Source organism: Sturnira hondurensis, unplaced genomic scaffold (genome assembly GCF_014824575.4).
Source record: "Sturnira hondurensis isolate 20B ecotype Veracruz unplaced genomic scaffold, ASM1482457v3 Scaffold0025376, whole genome shotgun sequence".
In the NCBI taxonomy this organism is placed as follows: domain Eukaryota; kingdom Metazoa; phylum Chordata; class Mammalia; order Chiroptera; family Phyllostomidae; genus Sturnira; species Sturnira hondurensis.
Genome location: NW_028098007.1, coordinates 662,396 through 683,077, shown reverse-complemented (window position 1 = coordinate 683,077; position 20,682 = coordinate 662,396). Strand labels below are relative to the sequence as shown.

The following is a 20,682-nucleotide window of genomic DNA, read 5'->3' as shown; positions in this document are numbered from 1 at the left end:
AAAGACATACACTTGTTTTTCTTTGCTGTATAATTTTGTTACAATTCCATATAAGACAATTTAGAAGTCTAAAACAGCAATTTTCAACCTTCTTCATGACTCATGGCACACATAAACTAATTACTAAAATTCTGTTGCATACCGCAAAATAGGTATAATTTTGATTCATTCCCACTGGACAGCTATTGTGTTCACTGTTATCATTTTTTAAAGATTTTATTTATTTTTTTAGAGAGAGAGGGGAGGGGAGGGCAAAAGAGAGAGAGAGGAACATCAATGTGTGGCTGCCTCTCACACATCCTCAACTGGGGACCTGGCCCACAACCCAGGCATGTGCCCTGACTGGGAAATCAAATGGGTGGCCCTTTGGTTCACAGGCTGGCACTCAATCCACTGAGCCACACCAGCCAGGGCTAAATAGTCAGGTATTACATGTTTTTAAAATTCTCGTGGCCCAGCCAGGTGGCCCAGTTGGTTGGAACATCATCCTGTGCACCAAAAGGTTGCAAGTTAGATTCCCTGTCAGAACACATACCTAGGTTGCAGATTCAATGTCCAGCTAGGGAGTGTATGGGAGGCAACCAATCAATTCTCCCTCTCTCTCTCTAAAATCCCTAAAATCAGTAAACGAATCCTCTCTCTCTAAAATCAATACACATCCTTGAGTGAGGATTAAAAATAAATAAATATGTAAAAATTCTTGTGGTACACTGGTTGAAAATCACTGGGCTAAAAACAAGACCCTTTATTGAATTCCTACTCTTACTATGCAAAATGCATCATTCAAACCCTAAAATAAAAGAACTATTACCTGAAGTATAGCTGAGAACCACAGAAAGCCCTCTGTGCTTCTAAGAGGGATTAACCCTGAACAGCTTGAAGATAAGGACTAAGTTTTGCCATTGCACCTATTGTACTGCTGACCCCCAGAAGATGCAGAAGGAGTGAGGGGACAAAGCAAAGGAGTCCATGCACCAATGTGCAAAGCCTTATTCCCAGAAGAGCCCTATAAAGTCTAGTTATTCTTACTTTCATTTCTAAAGCATGTAGTTTTCCAAACAGATTCATCATCAGGTTAATCTGATTAAAAGCAGAAAATGAAAAGGAGAAGAATAGCTGCTAAAATCAGATGTGGAGTAAGATAAAAAACTACAAACTCCATAGAACAAAGCCCAGCACACCAAGCCTTTCAGCACTAAGGCAGGTAGTCCCATACACTTCAATGAGCTCTGAAGCCTTCTGTCGACTTTAGCATTACTATCCTGAATGTTTGCAATTTTTAAAGTTTGGTGCTTATTAGATAGTTCCTAAACTATCCAGCATTTATTAATCTCAACAAACAATTATTGAAAACCCACTATAAAGAAAGTACCAAGTGGTGATAAAGAAGAGGATTTGTAATATACAGGTGCAATAGATTTCTAAACTTTAATAGGTTTTGTTTCATGTCATGGTAAAGGAAATCAAGTAGGGTGAATTAGCTTTACAGAGGCTTCAGGGAGAAGGCAGTAAATGTGCTAGGGCTTAAAGAATTGTGGGGGGAACATTCAGCATTGTACATAGAGGCATGGCATGGCATGGACATGAAATAATAGGGTATGTTCAGGAATAAGCAGTTGCTCAGTAGGGTCGGGACATAAGGGGCTGATGAGGAAAGCTCAAACATTTATAATGTTCCATATAGTTGAGGTTACATCATACCTATCTCAAAAAATACAGTAAACATACTGAAATGCCCATATCCACATATTTAGTTACAAATTTTACAATTATGAAATTACAGTGGAGGGTCTTGACTCCCTTGTAAGATTAGAAATTACCTACAAAGCGCTGGTCCTGTATGTTCAAAGAAAACACCATTAATTTGAGTGTACTAACACTGGTATATGTGCTGGAAGGGAAGCAAACAGAAAGGTTTTTGGTATCACTGCCAAAGCAGCAGCTCCCTCGTAAACAATGCCACTATGCCAACCACCAAAACTATAAACCTATCCGTATCCACCCCCTTTTCTTCCTTCTTTTATTTACTTGTGCTCTGGATAACACCTCCGCTTCCTTTCTCAGGTACTTCATCCATCACATCAGCCAGCCCCTCTGACATCCTGAACTCTCCCAATCTAATGGTTCCTTCTCATCAACATACAAACAAATTCTAGTTACACTGCTCTGGAAAAAAAAAACCCAAACCCTAAAGTCTCTCCCAGTCACAGTTAAGCTTCTTGAAAAAGTTATTTATATGGCTCTCTTTCCTCATCTCTCATTCACACTCCAACTCACCCTATTCTGGCTTCTGTACTCACCATTCCACAGGCCCTTCCAAGGCCACCAATGAATGACCTCACTGCCAAATTCCCATCTCTTATCCTAATCCATCATTAAATCCTATCACTTTTCCTTCTAATTATACGTAATCCAGATGTCAAATATCCCCATATGCCATCTTTTCGCCTTATCCCCTTGTGCCAACTCTGACTTATACACCACCATCTCTTTCCCATTATCAGGGAGGAATTCACTTATATCAAAGCAATCTAGATTTTACCTAATATTTCACAGAAATAAAGAGGTCTGCGATACTAATAAACACTGTAACACAAGGAGGTCTGTAACACTTGTAAACAGAGGAGGTCAATTCTTTAATCTCTCTTTAACATTTACTGCCCCAGCATATCCCTCCCTCTCTTCCTCCACATCCCAAAGCTTTAAGCCTCCATGGCTCTTCTGTGCTCAGCCCTGATCTGAATTCTCACATAGAGAAATTTAGCCCTCGTTTAAATTCGACCCACTTAGGGCTTTTTGGTTGCCTCCATCTACCCCCCACACCCAATGCTCCAACCAGGGATTCCAAGTCCAGAATCCAGTCTTATTTCAGCTGCTCAGAACACAGAATCTGCTGTGAAATCCCCAGTATTACTAAGCATGTTCACAACATGTGTAGCTTTCTCTGCTTTCTCCCGTCATGAGAGCAAAAATGCAGCTCAATACCAAACCAAAGCTGCATGCAACAGTGGCCATTTTTTCTAGCTTCTACTCACAGGAGGGTTAGCCCTCCCCAGACTCCACTTCATACCATGAGTCTGACTCTATGCCCTTGCCAAGGGTGGAGTGCTTTTAGTTCATTACCTTCCATAAATTCATTCAAAAATAATTGAACACTAACTCTATACCAGGCACTATTTGAAGTGTTTGGGATATATAAGTGAACAAGCTTAGATAAAAATTTCTGCCCTTACCCTGGCTGGTATGGATCAATGGACTGAGCACCTGCCTGCAAACTAAAGGGTTGCTGGTTCAATTCCCAGTCCAGGACACATACCTGGGTTTCAGGCCAGGTCCCCCAGCAGGGAGGTGTGCAAGAGGCAACAATACATTGATGTTTCTCTCCCTTTCTTTTTCCCTCCCTTCAGTTCTCTAAAAATAAGTTTAAAAAATCTTTAAAACATTTTTTCTGCCCTAGGAACTTACAGTTTAAGGGGTTATACAGACAATAAATAACAGACATGGTAAGTAAATAAACTACACAGTTTGTTAGTAGGTAACAAGTATTATGAAAAGAAGTAGAGTGGGAAAAAAAATTTGAAATACGAGTTACAATTTGAAATAAAGTTGTCAGGTAGGCCTTATTTTGATGAGAGCATTTGAGCAAAGAATTGAAGGAACTGAGGGGCTGGCCAGGTGACTGCCTATCTGGGGGTAAGGGGATGTGTTTAAGTCAAGGAAACGGCCAGTGCAAATCCATGAAGAGAGGAAACAGGTCTAGTATATTCAAGGGACAGCAAGGGGGCTAGTGTCGCTGGAGTACAGTGAGAAGAGAGTTTAAGAAATGAGGTCCAAACTTCCCATAAAGATGGCAGCACAGGTAAATAGGGTACTGGCCTCCTCCCACAACCACATCAAAATCACAACTAAACTCCATAACAACCATCATTCAGAACCACCTGAACCTGACTGAATGGAAGTCTTACAACTAAGGAATTAGTATCATGCATAGACTAGATATTCAACAAACATTTTTGGGTTACCATACTGAACTTTTTTTTAAACCAGATTCTCTGTCTCTCTTCCACACACACACATTCAAATATAGTTGGGGTTGCCATTATCTTCATCTTAAAGATGGGAACTTTAAACAGACTTTCTCAAGGGATATAAGCAATTTTTAACATAACCAGGATTAGAAAATAAATCTCCTGAATTCTAATTCAGTTAGTTTTAGATATTTTAAGAAGGTAACACATACATACAGAAAGAATAAATCAAATATATAAAGGATATATAAAAGGTAAGTTTTCTACTTTTGGGCTCTTACTGTCTTAATGATCTCACCCAGAAGATATATCGGTTTCTAGCTAGAAACATTCTGAGCATGTTTTTTTAACATGTACACATGTAACACCCTCTACTCTCTATTTTTTTAAACCATAAATGAAAGGATACTACATACATTTTTCTATAGCTTGCTTTTTTTACTTAATATATCTTAGAAATCACTCAAAATCAGTAAACACAAACTCCCTCATTCTTTCATGGTTATTGAAGACTTCCTATCCCAGATGGTATAGCTCAGTGGACTGAGTGCAGGCTGTGAACCAAAGGATCGCTGGTTCAATTCCCAGTCAGGGCACATGCCTGGGTTGTGGGCCAGGTCCCCAGTAGGGGGCATGTGAAAGGCAACCACACATTGATGTTTCTCTCCCTCCTTTCTAAAAATAATTAAATAAAATCTTTAAAAAAAAAAAGAAGACTTCCTCCACATTCCCTGCAGCTTAGCTATGACCTGGCAGTCATGTCTATCCAGGGGGGGTGGGGAGTGGAAGCAGTTTGTATTTCTAGCAAATAACCTTAAAAACAAGAAATAGTCCTTTCTCTTTCCTATTCTTCCTTTCTGTTTACTAGGATATAGTTGTCAATGGCTGAAACTGGAGTAAGCCATATCCACAGATAGAAAAGCATCAAGACAGAAGAACCCTTGGCCCTAATGATTTTGGAGTTTCCATAAAACCCCTGAACTGCCTATACATAAAAGAAAAATAAATTTCCAGTGGAAGCTTTTGTTATTTTGTTATTATTTTTGTCACTTGCAGTCAAACCTTATTCTAGTTAATACTGATATAAAATATATTCTCAACCAATAAAATACTGACTAGTGAATGGGAGAGATATTTGTATCATCAAAGTCTCAAAAAGACTATTTAAAATATTAAGACAACTAAAGAATGTCAGGCGAATTAAAGAAAACCTGATATAACTGTAATGCTGCATACTTATTGGCCTAAATAACAAAACTGTACTAACCTGGGATGTTCTGGTATATTCTTCATATAGCCTGTCATATTCTTTACTCTTTTCCTGATACTGAGAGTGGTACTCCTGCAGTTTTTTACCTACTGCATCAATATTATCTTCTTTTACCAACTGATCCTACGTAGGCAAACAAAAGAAATAAAGTATATTAACAATTCTAACATAAATTTTCACATTTACTTATTTTTTTAAAAATTTATGTTTTTAATTTTATTTCTGCTGTAAGTTTAAGCCACTGTGGTAACATCAAGCATGCAAATGCACTAAATTCTTTTGTTAACACTAAGATTAGTCTTTATAACACAACAAAAATTATTAATTTAAAAATGAATAAAGTATAAATAGAAAATGTAAATAGAAGTATACTTACATAATAAATACATGCAGCAAGCTATTAATAGTTGCCATAAAATAAGTCCTAAAATTCTTAAATCTTCAGTAGAAAATTTTAAGTAGATTTTTTCTGATAAGCCCGATAAAAAAATCAAATGAGGCTCTTAAATAATAATGACTTGCTAAATAGCTATCAAGAACTTTTGTAACCATACCTGTTGATATTTGGACACTGGGTACATCAGCTTCACATCAAGTTTGGGATTGTACTGAGCAAGAGATTCATGATGATAGTGGTTAATGAGCTCCACCACTGAATTAAACGTCAGAGGATCGGAAAAGCCGTATTTACCATCTCGATGATAGATCTTTATTAACTTATTATTGCCTCCCTTCCTGTGAACAAGACAACAAGGGTAGATTTTTTTCCCCACCATTCTACTGAAGTACTACTTTCATATGAGGATATAAAAGCTTGATGTCACATAATAAACAAGTTTTATTATGTTGAGGCTGAAACAGACAAAAAGGCGTATCAAATTATGTGTGTAGAAGTATATATAATATCATGCTATTTTTCAACTATTTCTTTTGTCTATAAATATCTTATAAAGGTCAATATAATCACTTAAGAAAAATACTGTATTGTATCTTTAGTTTATTTTCTAAATGAATTATCTAACTTAAATTCTATTAATATGTTTTAAGGAAGAACAGAAACAACCTATTTAGGACCCAGAGCTACATGGCTGTGTGTCTGTGGAGGGAAGCAGAAGCCATCTCTATATGAACGGGGATGATAAACATTTGTCACACAATCACCAACACTCAAGGTTTTATCATCAATGACCAAACAAAATTAAGCTGCTGGAATGACTTATGACTGAGTAATTTATCTAGATCTTACATTACTTTGTCTTTTATATTTGCTTATAATTCTTGGAAATTACTCTCTAGGCCACACAGTATGTAAATGATCCAAAGTCATTCAGCTGTTCTACAAAGTATAGCTTTGGAAGAGCCATTTACATTAGATGAGTGTAATTTGACTCTTGAATAGTTTTAACCACTTTTGTTTATTGAGTTCTATCCAATGGTGCCTTAAAAGGTAATTTATAACCAAAGCTTAAAATGGCAATGTTTTGTTAAGTCCTTTAAGGTATAATCTAAAACAAAATCAGGTTGAATTACTGTATCTTAGCAAAATACTGCATAATTCCCATTCAACCCTTCTTATAGCAACATGCAGACTTAATGAGGGGGAAAATGCCTCTAATTTATGCCATGCTATTACACATGATAAATGAGGTACTGGGATCTGTATGAAAGTTCAAATACAATAGGTTTGAATTTATAGATTGATTTGAATCAAATAATGCTTTGAAGGTAAGTATTTAGATAAATGAAAAAATCATTCCTATAAAATGTACATTAGAAGGACCACATAATCATATGTAACTCCTATAGGTGAATACACCCCATATATACTCACAATAAATGCAAGCTGGTGTCTCTGCTAAAGCAAAGTTAAAAGGCACTCATTCATTCAAAAAAATTATGGAACATCTACTATGTGCCAGGAACTATATGACTCTAGGTAGATATAGTGACAAACAAGCTACTGATAACCTATGCTTTCATAGAACTTACAGTTTAGAAGCATGAAGAACATATCTCCATCTTTAAGCTTATAATGAGCATAAAGAATTTCTCATCAACATAGGACATAAAAATAAACTATCAAATGGTAATAAATCCTATGGAACAAAAACTAAACAGAGTAAAGGGCAGAGACAGTTCTGGGAGTGAAGGAACTGCTGTTTTATTCACGTTGCACAAGGGAAAACCACTCTGTTCAGAATCTACACTAAGTGATAGCACAGCAGATATCTGGAGGGAAAGTTTTCCAGGCAGAAGGGAACAACAGTGCAAAGCCCCTGCAGTAGAAGCAAGCTTGACATATTTGAAAAGCAGCAAGGAGGCCAGCGATGCTGGGGCTGAATTAGAAAAAGGGAGAGTAGTAGCAGATGAAGTCAGACATGTGTAGGTCATGTCATAGTCTACAGGCCATTGTAAGGGTTCTGGCTTTTACTGAATAAGATGGGGAGACACAAGAGGGTTCTGAGCAAAATGGTATCATTTATCTCGTGTTTTAAAAGACTCACCAGCTGCTCGATTGAGAAGAGACCAGGCAAAGTGGGCAGGGGTAGAAGTGAAAAGATCAGAAGGCAGACTATTAGAATAATCTGAGCAAGAGAAGATGATGTCTTAAACAAGGGTAACAGCAGTGGAGACACTGAGAAATGGTGGGATTCTGAATATACATGGTCCGGCACAAATAATGACCCCCTTTTTATTATAAAATCTCTTTTTACAAAATCATAAGCATATAATTCTATAATATAATAGTATTAGACTCAAGCATACCATGTGACATTTTAGATGACATGTTCAAATTAAGACTATAAATTATTACACTCATATTATTAACCTAACAACCACATTCAAGCAGGCATTACTTCTGCTGGACCCTGTATTTTGAAGAGAGAGCTGACAGAATGTGCTAATGGCCTAAATATGGGTATGAGAGAAAAAGATAAAATTAGAATGATTTCAAGGTTTTTATTTTAAGCAATTAGAGGAATGGGATTGTCATTTATTGAAAAGGAAGGCTGTATTTAAAAAATACATATTTAAACAGGAAAAAACATTTTGCCTTTAGACAGGTTAGGCATGAGATGCCTGGTGAACATCCAAGAGCAGATGACTGGTCCAGCAGCCTACTGGAAGAATCTGAAGTTCAGAAGAAGGTCTGGGCTATAGGTATAAAAACAGTCACCCTATAGATGTTATCTGAAGATAAGCATAGCTAAACAAGAGAAGAGGTCCAAGGTCTAAGCCCCAGGGTTCACTAATGTTTACTGGTCAGGGAACTGAAGAAGAACCAGCAAAGGAAACCAAGAGAGAGCAATTAATGAAATAAAAGGAGAACTAAGAGTTTTAAGGAAAAATATTTTTAAGCATTTCAACAGAGAAAATGGTCAACTGGGTAACTGACCTGGGGCTGACAAAGTAGAGATCACTAAGTGATATTGACAAAGTGGTTTCAGTGTAATGCTAAGGTGGAAGCCTGACTGGAATGGAATAAAGAGAATGAAAGAGGAAAAAGAAATTCCTCAGACAACTATCTTGAAGAATACTGCTGTAAATAAGAGCAGAAAAATAGGGAAATAGCTGGACAGAGAAATAGGGTCAAGGGAATTTTCTTTATTTACTATTCTTAAGTGGGAGAGTAGAGCATATTTATATGCTAATGGTGACTCAGTAGAGAGACAAAAACTGTTGATCCAAAAAAAAGACAAGATAATTCCCAAGGCAGTGTCCTTGAATAAATTAGATAGAGTCAGGATCCAGTCCACAAGAGGGAGATCCTGAACAAGAACACAAACAGTCAGTCTCCCTGCTGGACCAAGAGAAAGGCAATCTTCACATTCAAGTGCAAATATGTTTTTTTTAAAGATTTTATTTATTTATTTTTAGAGAGAGGGGAAGGGAGGGAGAAAGAAAGGGAGAGAATATCAATGTATGGTTGCCTCTCATGACTCCCCTGCTGGGAACTGGCCTGCAACCCAGGCATGTGCCCTGACTGGGAATCGAACCTCGATTGTCTGGTTCACAGGCCCGCACTCAATCCACTGAGCTACACCAGCCAGGGCACAAATATGTTGATAACTTGGCAATAGTAGCATAAAAGAGTTAGATCTCTTCAGACACCTTTCATTTCTTAGCAACTTCTGTAAATAAAAGGGGAAGATGTGTTGTTGATTTGAAGAAAAAAAGTACATGTGAAATTGTCATCTAGGAAAATGAGAAAGCAAATAGACTGGGGAAATGCAGAAAGTCATCTAAGCAGAAGTCCTGCTTAAGATTAATAGTCACAAATTTAAATGTGAGACTGATGGGGGACTCAAATGTTGGGAAATTTTTAGTTTCAGGTAATAGCTAATAAGCTTAGTAATCAATGCCTGTGAAAAGCTATTGTTTCAGGAACTGAAGGTGTGAGCCACCTTGACTCCAGGAGACCATAAGCAGTTCCACCTTTGTGTCTCAGGAGGACTGCAAGTAATCAAGATGGTATCTGAGGCACTGTGCTCCAGGGTGAGAAACCCACCACTTGCCCACTACCCACCACACAGAAGAAAGAACGCTGCAGCTTTTATCTGAAACGTTTTCCCTGAATGACAAACCCCTTACCTACACTTGTCTTCTCCTTATAAAAAGAGTTGGTTTAGGGAGGGAGGTGGGGAGCACTGGGGGGGGGGGGCGGGGGGCAGGGCTGGGAATACAAGAAAACTGTACTTGAACAAGAGTTAAATAAAAAAAAAATTTAAAAAAAGAGTTGGTTTAAAATGGAGTTTAAGATGCTCTTTTAGGGTACAAACCCACTGTCTTTTCAGATCACCAGCCATCTGAATAAAGTGCCCATAAAGATTCAATCCCTGTCTCTGCTTATTGGGGCTGGTAGGTGACAAGCAGCAAGACCACCACCTTTTCCACTTTCAAGACCAGTCAGCATGGTGTATTTTTCTTCAAATTTGGCTGTCCAGGTATAGGAGGGAATAGATGGAGTTGAATTTGCCAAGTATTAGAATATAGTAAGGTGACTAAAATGGAGGGAGAGAGGAGCAAGTTTGTTGAGATATATTCACAAGGGTTATTTTAACAACGAACCATGGACTCTTAAGCAAGGGAGGAAGGAAGTGAAGATATGAAGAAACTAGAGTGGTGAATTTCTAATTATATGTCTCTCTCCCTCACATAATCTTGAAACGAAGAACCATGACATTCCTTCTTATATGCTAACATCTGGCCCAATGCCTGGCATAAAGCAGATTCCTAAAGATCTGTTAACTATCCAGATTTTCTACAATGAATACTAGTTACTGATTTTAACAGCAGTTATTGACTTGAAAAACCTCTACTTGATCACTTACTCTCCCCAGTCTGATTTTATTCTCATTGCTCTCCTTTGAGGGTCACCAATGAGTCACCAAATTGAGACTCTGCCCCATCCCTCTACCCCAGGCTCAGTTTCTTTGTAGCGAAATTTCTACTCTCCCTTCCTTCTTGCCGCCCCCCACATCCTTCTTAATATGTCATCCTCCCATGACTTCTGTGACATTCTTTTCTCTCAAACTATTAGAATGCTCTTTAACTGCTTCCTTCCTGCTGCTAAACACAGCTATTCCCTAAAAGAATTTGCCTTCAGCCTCTACCCTCTTCCCCCATATATTCTATGTAGATGATACTGAAGATACTGAATCTTTTCTGGCTGTATATTCTCTTGTAGGCACCAAACCTATACTTCTGGATCTAGTCTAGATACATTTTTACCTAGAAGTTCTGGAGCAGCTAAAATCAACATCTTCCCTACTTCCCCAATAAAACACTGTTCCTGACAGTGCTTCCTATTTCTATAAATGGCACATGCATTCTAAGCCCAGCAGGCTCAAACCACCTTCAACTCCCTCTCAACCTCATACATATTCTATTATCAAATCCGTTTTGCTCTTAGCTCCACTACCTTACTTTGACTCAACTCCTTTCTTAGAGGCACCATCCTAGTATAGTGTATTCAGTGTTTCAATCATGTCAGTCCCTTCATTAAAAGCCCTTATTAATTTTTTATACTTAGAAATAAAATTCAAATACCTTCCCATGGCTCATTAGGCTCTCGGTAGCTGGCTTCCCACTTTCACCTTCATCTCCTACCACTCTGTGGTTCACACTGAAAGCCAGCCACAGTGGTCTTTGTAGTCAGTGATTCACCAAATGTTCCCCAAATCAGTGTCTTTGCATTTTCTGTTCCCTCTCCCTAGAACACTTTTCTGGCTGGATCTTTCTAATCCTTAAGTTTTCAGAAGTCATATCCTCATAGAGGTCTTCCTTCTCAAAACTCTCTTAAATTCCCTTTCTTCATATTCTCTATGTATAGTCTCAGGATTAGTTACTCTGCAGAAAAGCTAACAATGGGTTAAAACTTTTGTTTCAAGGAAGGCAGACTAGTGAGGGTAAAGGGAATAAAAAATGCTACATTAAAAAAGCCCTTTTTATTCTCTATGTAGCACTCCATAACTGTGAAGTTACCTCTTTTTAAAAAAAACTTGTTTTAATTGATTTTTAGAGAGAAAGGAAGGAAGAGAGAGAAACATCGACTTGAGAGAGAAACACTGATAAACGTTACCTTCTGTAAGCACCCCGCCAGAGATTGAACCCACAACCCAGGTATGTGCCCTGACTATGGATCTGGAATGAACCCACAACTTTCTGGTGCACAGATGACACTCCAACCAAGCCACCCAGCCAGGGACCTCCTACCCCAACACCTACCCCTACCCTTGAACATGAACACTATAGACAAGAGACCATGTTTGGCTTTTCATCGTTTCCTTTTCCTAGAGCAGTGCTTATTAACACTGTGGGCACTCATTAAAAATTAAATGATTAAAGAATAAATCCTCTTCTGGGTCACCATTACTCCTCAGGAATCTTCTAACTCTACTAGTAAATATCTATCTTCTTTTATTCTTTCTATTCAAATATAGCCTGTGCATATAACTTCCCTGCTGAAAAAAATGGCAATGGTTCCCCCTGCCTATCTACAACATTAAATACAAACTCCAAATTTTAGAATTCAAGGCCCTCATCAACATGACCCTTTTCCAACCTTCTACCCTTCTATCCCCCTCATCACTTTTTCCTCTTTATAAACTCTACCCACTAACCAAATGGAACTGCATCTCTCTGAACAAGACTATCGTTTCTCACCTCTACATATTTTTCCTATTGTTACCTAATCCTGAAAATGCACCCCCCAACTTTCTACATATCCAAACCTATCCCCTGTTCAAAATAGACTGCAAATGCGATTTCTTCCATGGTGAACAGCATTTTATATTCTCTCAACAAGCTATCTCTTGTCCTCTTTTAAGCCCTCAAAGCACATTGTTTGTACTTCTGTTAGTTTAGTTTAATTCAAAGCATTTTTTATTCCCTTTACCCTCACTAGTCTGCCTTCCTTGAAACAAAAGTTTTAACCCATTGTTAGGTTTTCTGCAGAGTAACTAGTCCTGAGCAATGAGTATTTACTAAATTGAATTAAGACCAGCGCTTTCCTGCCTAGCAAAATCTATCAAGGCCTAGCTCAACAGTCATTTCCTCTGAGAAAAATTATTTTTATTTCTTTTATTTATTCCTTCCTTCAAATATTTACTGAGTATCTACTATATGTCAGACCTTGTGCTAAACACATGAAAATCTTAAAACATTCTTTGTCAATGTCAACCAATCAACCAATAAACAAAATATAGTGTATATATAATACAACAAAATATTATTCAGCCTTAAAAAGGTAGGAAATTCTAACATACACTACATGTATGAAACTTAAAAGATATTATTCTACATTAAATAAGCCAGATACAAAAGGGTAAATATTATATGATTCTACTTATATTAATTAACTAAAATAGTCAAATTCAGAGACAGAAAACAGAACAATAGTTACCGGGGGCTGGAAAAAGGAGAATGGAGACAGAACTCTGATGTAAAACTTAGCACACTGCATTAAGATATGGTATAAATGCACCTCTCCTGTTCCACCATGACATACCTGGATTATGAACTCTTAAGGGAAATTCATGTTGTACTTATGTTCATAACCCCAGCCTAGCACAATATAAAGCAGAAAGATGATCCTCTAAACAATAAAATGGTCTGCCTAAAAAAGAACATGCTAGCTCCCTATGGCTGAAAGATCACATGGAAACTCAGCAATGGCCCTTTCTGAAAAATACTACACAGAGAATTCCTATATCTGGAGAAACCTAGATGAACCAGGTAATATTAAAGATTCCTTCCAGCTGTAGGTCTCTAACACAGCACTCTAGACTAGAAAGCTTTAAGTGGGGCCCCTCGCTGGCCTTTTTCCCTGAAAAGCACTGAAACTTTAGGTAAATTACATAATTATGCAGGCTCTTTTTCTCATCCCAAAGATATAAAAATGGTTGCTATTAATTGGTTATAATGAGGAATCTAGCCATTGTAAAAGAGTACCTTAGCACAGGATTAAAACCATTTTGCAGATAAATAAGGACATTCATTCATTTAATAACTATTTATTAGGCATCTGTTATCTAATGCCTATCCATTATCACACACTAATTTAGACTCTGGAGATATAGCTATGATTGAACAAAGTCCCCAATCTTAAAGAACTTAAATTTTTGTGGGGGTGAGATAAACAAGTTGGAAGAGAAGGTGAAAACAGTGAGCAGCCCACAGAGAAGTAAATTGAGGCAATATACATCCTTGGTTGGCTACTTTGGATTGAGTGATTCAGGAAGATCTGAAGAGGTGGTATGAATGTAGAGATCTGAATGAAAAGAAGGAACCAAGTATGCAAAGATCAGACAGAACAGTTATTTCAAAGAGCAGACAGAACAGCTATTGCAAAATTCTAAGGCAAAAATAAACCTCACTTGTCTTGAGATACAGAAAGGCTAGTGCAATTGAATGTAATAGACAGACAGAATGACAATAAAGGAATTGTAAGAAGGAGGCCAAGACCGAGTTAAATAGAGTGTTGTAAGTTAGAATAAAATCTAAATTCTTTACCTTAGATGCAGCAGAAACACTCTTAAAAGAGTTTTAAGCAAAGGAGAAATCAGATTCATATCTTAAAATTATCACTCTGGCTGCTATGCAGAAAATGTTCAGGTGGGAAAGATTAGAAACTTTAAGATGCTAGGAGCCCTGTTAGGAGGTTACTGAAAAGACGAAGCAAGATGATGGTAGCTTAGATTTAGAATGGCAGAGAAATGTGAAGAGATTATGAATATAAATTTGGGGGTAGAGTTGGCAAGACTTGTTTAATGATGAATTCAATGTGAGGGTTAGAGAAAGGGAAAAAGACTTGAGGCTTGAGTAACTGTAGAGATAGTGGTCTATTTCTTAAAAAAGTAAGGTCTTGAAGAGAAACACTTTGGGTAGGGGGAGTTGGGTTTGAAATAAATTTTGCATTGCCCATGTTAAAATTAGTATATCCCCTAGTTATCTAGTGGCAAAAGCAAGCAGGCAACTGTGCATATGCATCTGAAGTTCTGAAGGTCAGAGCTAGAGATAAAGTTTATGAATCATCACCATGTAATTGTATATTAAAACCACAGGACACTACTACCCTGGCTGTGGCTCAGTGGATTTGAGTGCCAGCCTGTGAACGGAAAAGTCGCTGATTCAATTGCTGGTCAGGGCATGTGCCTGGGTTGCAGGCCAGATGCCCAGCTGGGGGCGTGCAAGAGTCAACTTAATCAATGTATCTCTTGCACATCAATGTTTCTCTCCTTTTCTTTCTCCCTCTCTTCCTAAATAATAAATACAAATAATAAATAAAATCTTTAAAAAAAACATGGGATGGCACAAGCTTCATTGTGGGAGAATGAATTCAGAGAAGAAAAGGCCCAAGTATGAACTGGGGAACAAATAACCTTTAGATATCAAGTAAAGGAGTGGCCTAAAACTATGAAGAAAATCAGAAGAGCATGACTAATGCTGCTAATAGGTCAGGTAAGGTAAGAGAGCAGTGGCCACTGGTTTACCAGTCCCTGTAGAGTGGTAAGACAGAAGTCTGATTAGGGTGGGAAAAAATTATGTTGAATGAATCAATGTAAAACACTGATCATTCCTCAGCACAACTGAAGTCCTAAAGTATTAACTTCTTAATACCTTTACCTGAAACTAATATAGTGACTTCACATTTCTAGCATGAAATACAGGATTACTTCTCTCTCTTTTTTTAAAGATTTTATTTATTTATTTTGTTTTTAGAGGGGAAGAAAGGGAGAAAGAGAGGGAAAGAAACATCAATGTGTGGTTGCTTCTCACGTACACCCTAACCAGGGACCTGGCCCACAACCCAGGCATATTCCTTGACTAGGAATCAAACTGGTGACCCTTTGGTTTGTAGGCCAGCACTCAATCCACTGAGGCACAACAACCAGGGCAGGATTGCTTTCCTTAAAGATAGCAGGATGGAAAGGCAGCAAGGAGCCAGATAAATCTGCCTTTGAACTCATCCTCTGTAAGTTACTAGCTATGTGTCTTTGGGCAAGTTCTTAACCAGGCTGAGCTTCAGTTGCCTCATCTATAAAATAGAAATATCAATACCTACACCACATAAGGTTGTTGTGAGAAATAAACATTACATGTAAAATGCTTAGTACAAGGAAGTTGTTATTATTACTGTTATTCTTATTTTAAAAATGACTTTATTGCAATTAGACTATTTTCATTGTTAAAATTAATTGCAGAAACATCTAAAGCAATTTTCCTAATCTTTTAAAATATATGTTCCATCTTTGTAAATACACAAAGTGAAACACCTGCCACTTATGAGATTCTAATAGGCCCACATGGACAGCATGATGCAGACTAAGAATTGCTTTATCTTCTACCTATCATCATCACCCTAAATAAGGTTGAGTTTTAACTCTTTGAAGTCTACATTAAAGAGAATGATAGGGTTATTAGAGGGGTGGATTCTCAATATATCGTTAATAACCTTAGGCTGTGCACATGGTTTCTGCTTCACTCATAAGGTCAACAGTATACATCTTACTTCGTTACTAAGGATTTTAGCTTTTTTACTTTATTGCTACATAAAAAGAAAAATTGTCATTTTATAAGACATTTAAATATTTAATGTATAGAAAAGGTTAAACAACTAAAATTATGTATCTAGATTAAATAAAAACATGATAAATGTATATATAAAGATATAAATACAGAAATTTTTATATACCCAGAAATAAATAATGCTAGTAGAACACTAACCAAAATGCTACATAATACTCACCGCAAAGTCAGAGTATAATCTCCCTGCATTTTTGTTGAGGCATCTCTGACCAAGAAGGTACCATCTGGCATGTCCCGTAATTTGTCATTTACCTCCTCCCTGAAGAATTATTTAAAAAATGAAAAAAAAAGTAAGCGTCATTTGTTTTCTTATTATTACCAAGGCTTATTGGGAGGTGGGTATGTTTAAGGTTATATAATCATGGGGCCTTCAGAGGTCATTTAGTTCCTCCCCCTACATATGTTCATTCTGTTTTGATTTTTGGCGTTATTTTTGGCGTTTAATCTAAGGAAGGGCTGTTTGCATCTTAAACTTTTCCAGATTTCAACTTTCTATAGGGGATAGTGTTTCTATTAAGCCTTTAGGGATTCCTTCAGCAAGTCTGAACTTGCAGAGTTTCAGGAAAAACCAGCAGCTGTTTAGAAAGAAGGTTATTGGGAATACAAGAAAGAAAACTGTACTTGAACAAAAGTTAAAAAAAAAAAAAGAAAGAAGGTTATATTAAAGCAACTGTGGCAGCTATGTCTGATGGCAGGGGAGGATTGACTAAATTCACAATCTTTCAATATAATATCCTCCAATATGAATTTATACTGGTAAATTCCTCTACAGAGCTCATTTGGGACTTTAAGGAACAACACTAGAATACTCAAAGAAAATGGCAGGGCATAAAAGACCCCTGAATTATAGAACCACAGGATCTTAAAATATAAATTGAAATAGTATTTAAATGTAAGAGAACCTTTTATTATACAATGGTAAAATAAAAATTTTTCTGATAATATAAAATATATTGTCTTCTTCAAAAAATTAAATATAGAATTACCATGTGACCCAGAAATCCCATTTCTGGGTATATACCCAAAAGAAATGAAAAAAGGAACTTGAACATGTATATACCAAAGTTCATAGCAGCATTATTCACTAGCCAAAAGCTGGAATCAACCCAAACACACATCACAGCCAAATGTCCAGATAAATAAATAAATATATAAAAATGCGATACTATTCAACTTTAAAAATGAAAGAAATTCTGACACATGCTATGACAGGGATGAACTCTAAAGACATTATGCTAAGCCAGTCATAAATAAATAAATATTATATGCTATATGAGGTATCTAGAGTAGTCAAATTGATAAAAACAGTAAGTAGGATGGTAGTTGCCAGGGAGGGCCTAGGGAGAGAGTTAAGAGGCAAGGTGAGTTAGTGTATTATTAATGGGTACAGAGTTTCACTTGGGGGAGATGAAACAGTTCCAAGAGATGGATGGTGGTGATGACTGAACAACATTTAAATGCACTTTATGCCACTAAATTATACATTTAAAAATGGTTCAAATGATAAAAAACGAAAGAAAAAAATGAGTGCCACTTTGGTAATGGGAGAGAACAGAAAAGCGAAAAAGAATGGCAAGAATACTAAGAAATACAACATCAACCTGAAAACTGACTTGGCAGAAATGTTTAGTGAGTGCTTTTTAAAAACAAGATAATAGAATATTCAAATTTAGAATATATACAGGGTTAAGTAAAAATGGTTTTACTTACAATGGTTCATATGGGAAAAGTTATGCAGGTTATGATTATTACAATAGCTTTAACTCAAAAGGATGTCAGTGCAACCGTAAACCTACTTTTGCCAATCTCCGTATTTAAGAGTGTATATTTCTTCCCTAGATTCAAAATTTTCCAAAACCACATTTTACCAAAAGAGCAAATCTGTCCTAGAGTCCTGTCTCCCAAAATGAGGTGTGTGAAGAGTGCATCAAAATCACTTGGGGCGGTTGTTAAATGCAGATTCCTGGATCCCACCCCGATTGATTCTTGCACATGTAAAGATCGTGGAACCAGTGCCTTAGAAACAAAAGGTAAGGAAAATTAAGTACCTACTAGTATCTTTAATCCTAAAACATGTGCAACTATATCTTAAGTGTATGTATAATTTATTCAGAAATCTATCTTCAATATAGAATTAAAAGTAAAATCACACTCATAATTCAAAGATTGTTACTTTTTTGTGGGAAGAAAAGCATTTAGGAACTTTTGAGATGTTCTTACACAATTTCTTAAATGGTAATCTTTACATAACAACTAATGGGACATTACAATGTTTCATTTTAACTACTAGTTCTCAAAAATGACTTTTTAAAACCTGCATTCCATTACAGTAGCATTCCAGTTACCTTGAAATGTCCCCCCAATACCATTCCGCATCCTGAAGAGAACCGGAACTGTCCTTCATTCCATTTGGAATAGCTGAAGTCATTGGCTTAGGTGGCTTTGGTGGAAGAGCTAGAAGAAAAATGTGTATTATTTTGTAAATGAAATTATCATTTGTTTTCTAATTCCCTCAGTCAGGAACTGCTCACTAACCAATGTATTAATACACAAGACTCACATAATTATAAATCAAATTGTGTTATTTTATATTAAATCTTAAACATCAAGCCAAAAAAAATCCTTTTAGAACTATACCAACAATTGCCTGAAAAGTGAAATTTTCCAACTATTTGGGTTTTTCCCTTACTTTTTAATTTACTTTTCATTTTCTTTTTTTTTAATATTTTATTTATTTATCTTTACAGGGGGAGGGAAGGAGAGAGGAAGAGAAACATCAATGTATGGTTGCTTCTCGTGCATCCCCTGCTGGGAACTGGCCCCTGCTGGGAACTGGCCCCTGCTGGGAACTGACCTGCAACCCAGGCATGTGCCCTGACTGGGAATGGAACCCCGATCGTCTGGTTCACAGGCCTGTGCTCAATCCACTGAGCTACACCAGCCAGGGCTACTTTTCATTTTCAAAACACAATTGACATAATATATTAGTTCAGGTATACAACCCCGTAATTAGACCCTGATGTAACTTATGATCATCCCAATAAATCTAGTACCAACCTGACACCATATATAGTTATTGAACATTACTGACTAAATTCCCTACACTGTACTTTACATAGCTATTCTGTAACTACCAATTTGTACTTCTAAATCCCTTCACCTTTTTTACCCATTCCCCAACCCATCTTCCATCTAGCAATCATCAAAATGTTCTCTGTATCTAAGTCTGTTTCTGTTCTGCTCATTTGTTTTTTGGATTCCACAGATAAGTGAAATCATCTGACATTTGTCTTTCTCTGTCTGACTTATTTACACAGCACAATACCCTCTAGGTCCATCCATGTTGCCTCAAATGGCGAGATTTCATTCTTTGTTATGGCTGAGTCACATTCCATCATTTTTATGCACCACTTCTTTAATCACTCATGTACTGATGGACAATTAAGGATGTATATGTCTTTTTGATTTAGTGTTTGGGTTTCTTGGGATAAATACCCAGAAGTGGAGTTGCCAGGTCCTTCTCTGTCTCTTGTTATAGTCTTTGTTTTAAAGTCTATTTTGTCTGGTTTAAGTATGCTACCCAAGCTTTTTTGTTTTGTTTTGTTTCCATTTTTCATGAAATATTTTTCCATCCCAATGCTTTCAGTCTCTGTGTCTTGTCATCTGAAGTGAATCTCTTGCAGACAGCATATGTAAAGGTCTTGTTTTATTATCCATCCAGCCACCATACATCTTTTGATTGGAGCATTTAATCCATTTGCATTTAAAACAACTGTTGATAGATATGTAGTTACTGCCATATTATTGTTCATATGTTTTATTCTCCTCCTTCTCCTTTTTCTTAACGACCCTTTAACATTTCATGTAATATACTGTTTGGTGGTGATGGACTCCTTTAACTTTTTCTTATCTGGAAAGCTCTTTATCTGTTCTTTGATTTTCAAATGATAGCTTTGCTGGGTAGAATAATCTTGGTTATAGATCCTTACTTTTCATCACTTTGAATATTTCCTGCCAATCCTTTCTGGCCCGCAAAGTTTCTGTTGATAAATGAGCCAACAGTCTTAGGAGAGCTCCCTTATAGGTAACTTCCTTTCTCTTGCTGTTTTTAAGATTGTCTTTAACCTTTTTCTTTTTAATTACAATGTGTCTTGGTGTGGGCCTCTTCGAATTCATCTTGTTTGGGACTCTCTGCACTTCCTTGGATTTGTATGTCTGTTTCCTTCACCAGGGTAGGGAAGTTTTGTCATTACTTTTTTTTTTAATGTGTCTTTTTTAAAAGATTTTTATTCA

General features: G+C 36.9%; 1 protein-coding gene across 3 annotated transcripts in view; it reads right to left on the bottom strand.

The window, feature by feature from the left end:
- PIK3R3 (phosphoinositide-3-kinase regulatory subunit 3) overlaps positions 1–20,682 on the bottom strand; it is a 124,748-nt gene that overhangs the window by 23,596 nt on the left and 80,470 nt on the right. For all 3 annotated transcript variants that reach the window (XM_037039515.1, XM_037039513.1, XM_037039514.1), the window contains 4 exons: positions 18,735–18,843; positions 16,550–16,648; positions 5,853–6,033; positions 5,296–5,421 (listed from right to left, as the gene is read on the bottom strand). In XM_037039515.1, the coding sequence (XP_036895410.1) occupies positions 5,296–5,421; positions 5,853–6,033; positions 16,550–16,648; positions 18,735–18,817 (489 nt within the window). In that variant the 5' untranslated portion in view covers positions 18,818–18,843. The remainder of the gene's footprint in view (positions 1–5,295; positions 5,422–5,852; positions 6,034–16,549; positions 16,649–18,734; positions 18,844–20,682) is intronic.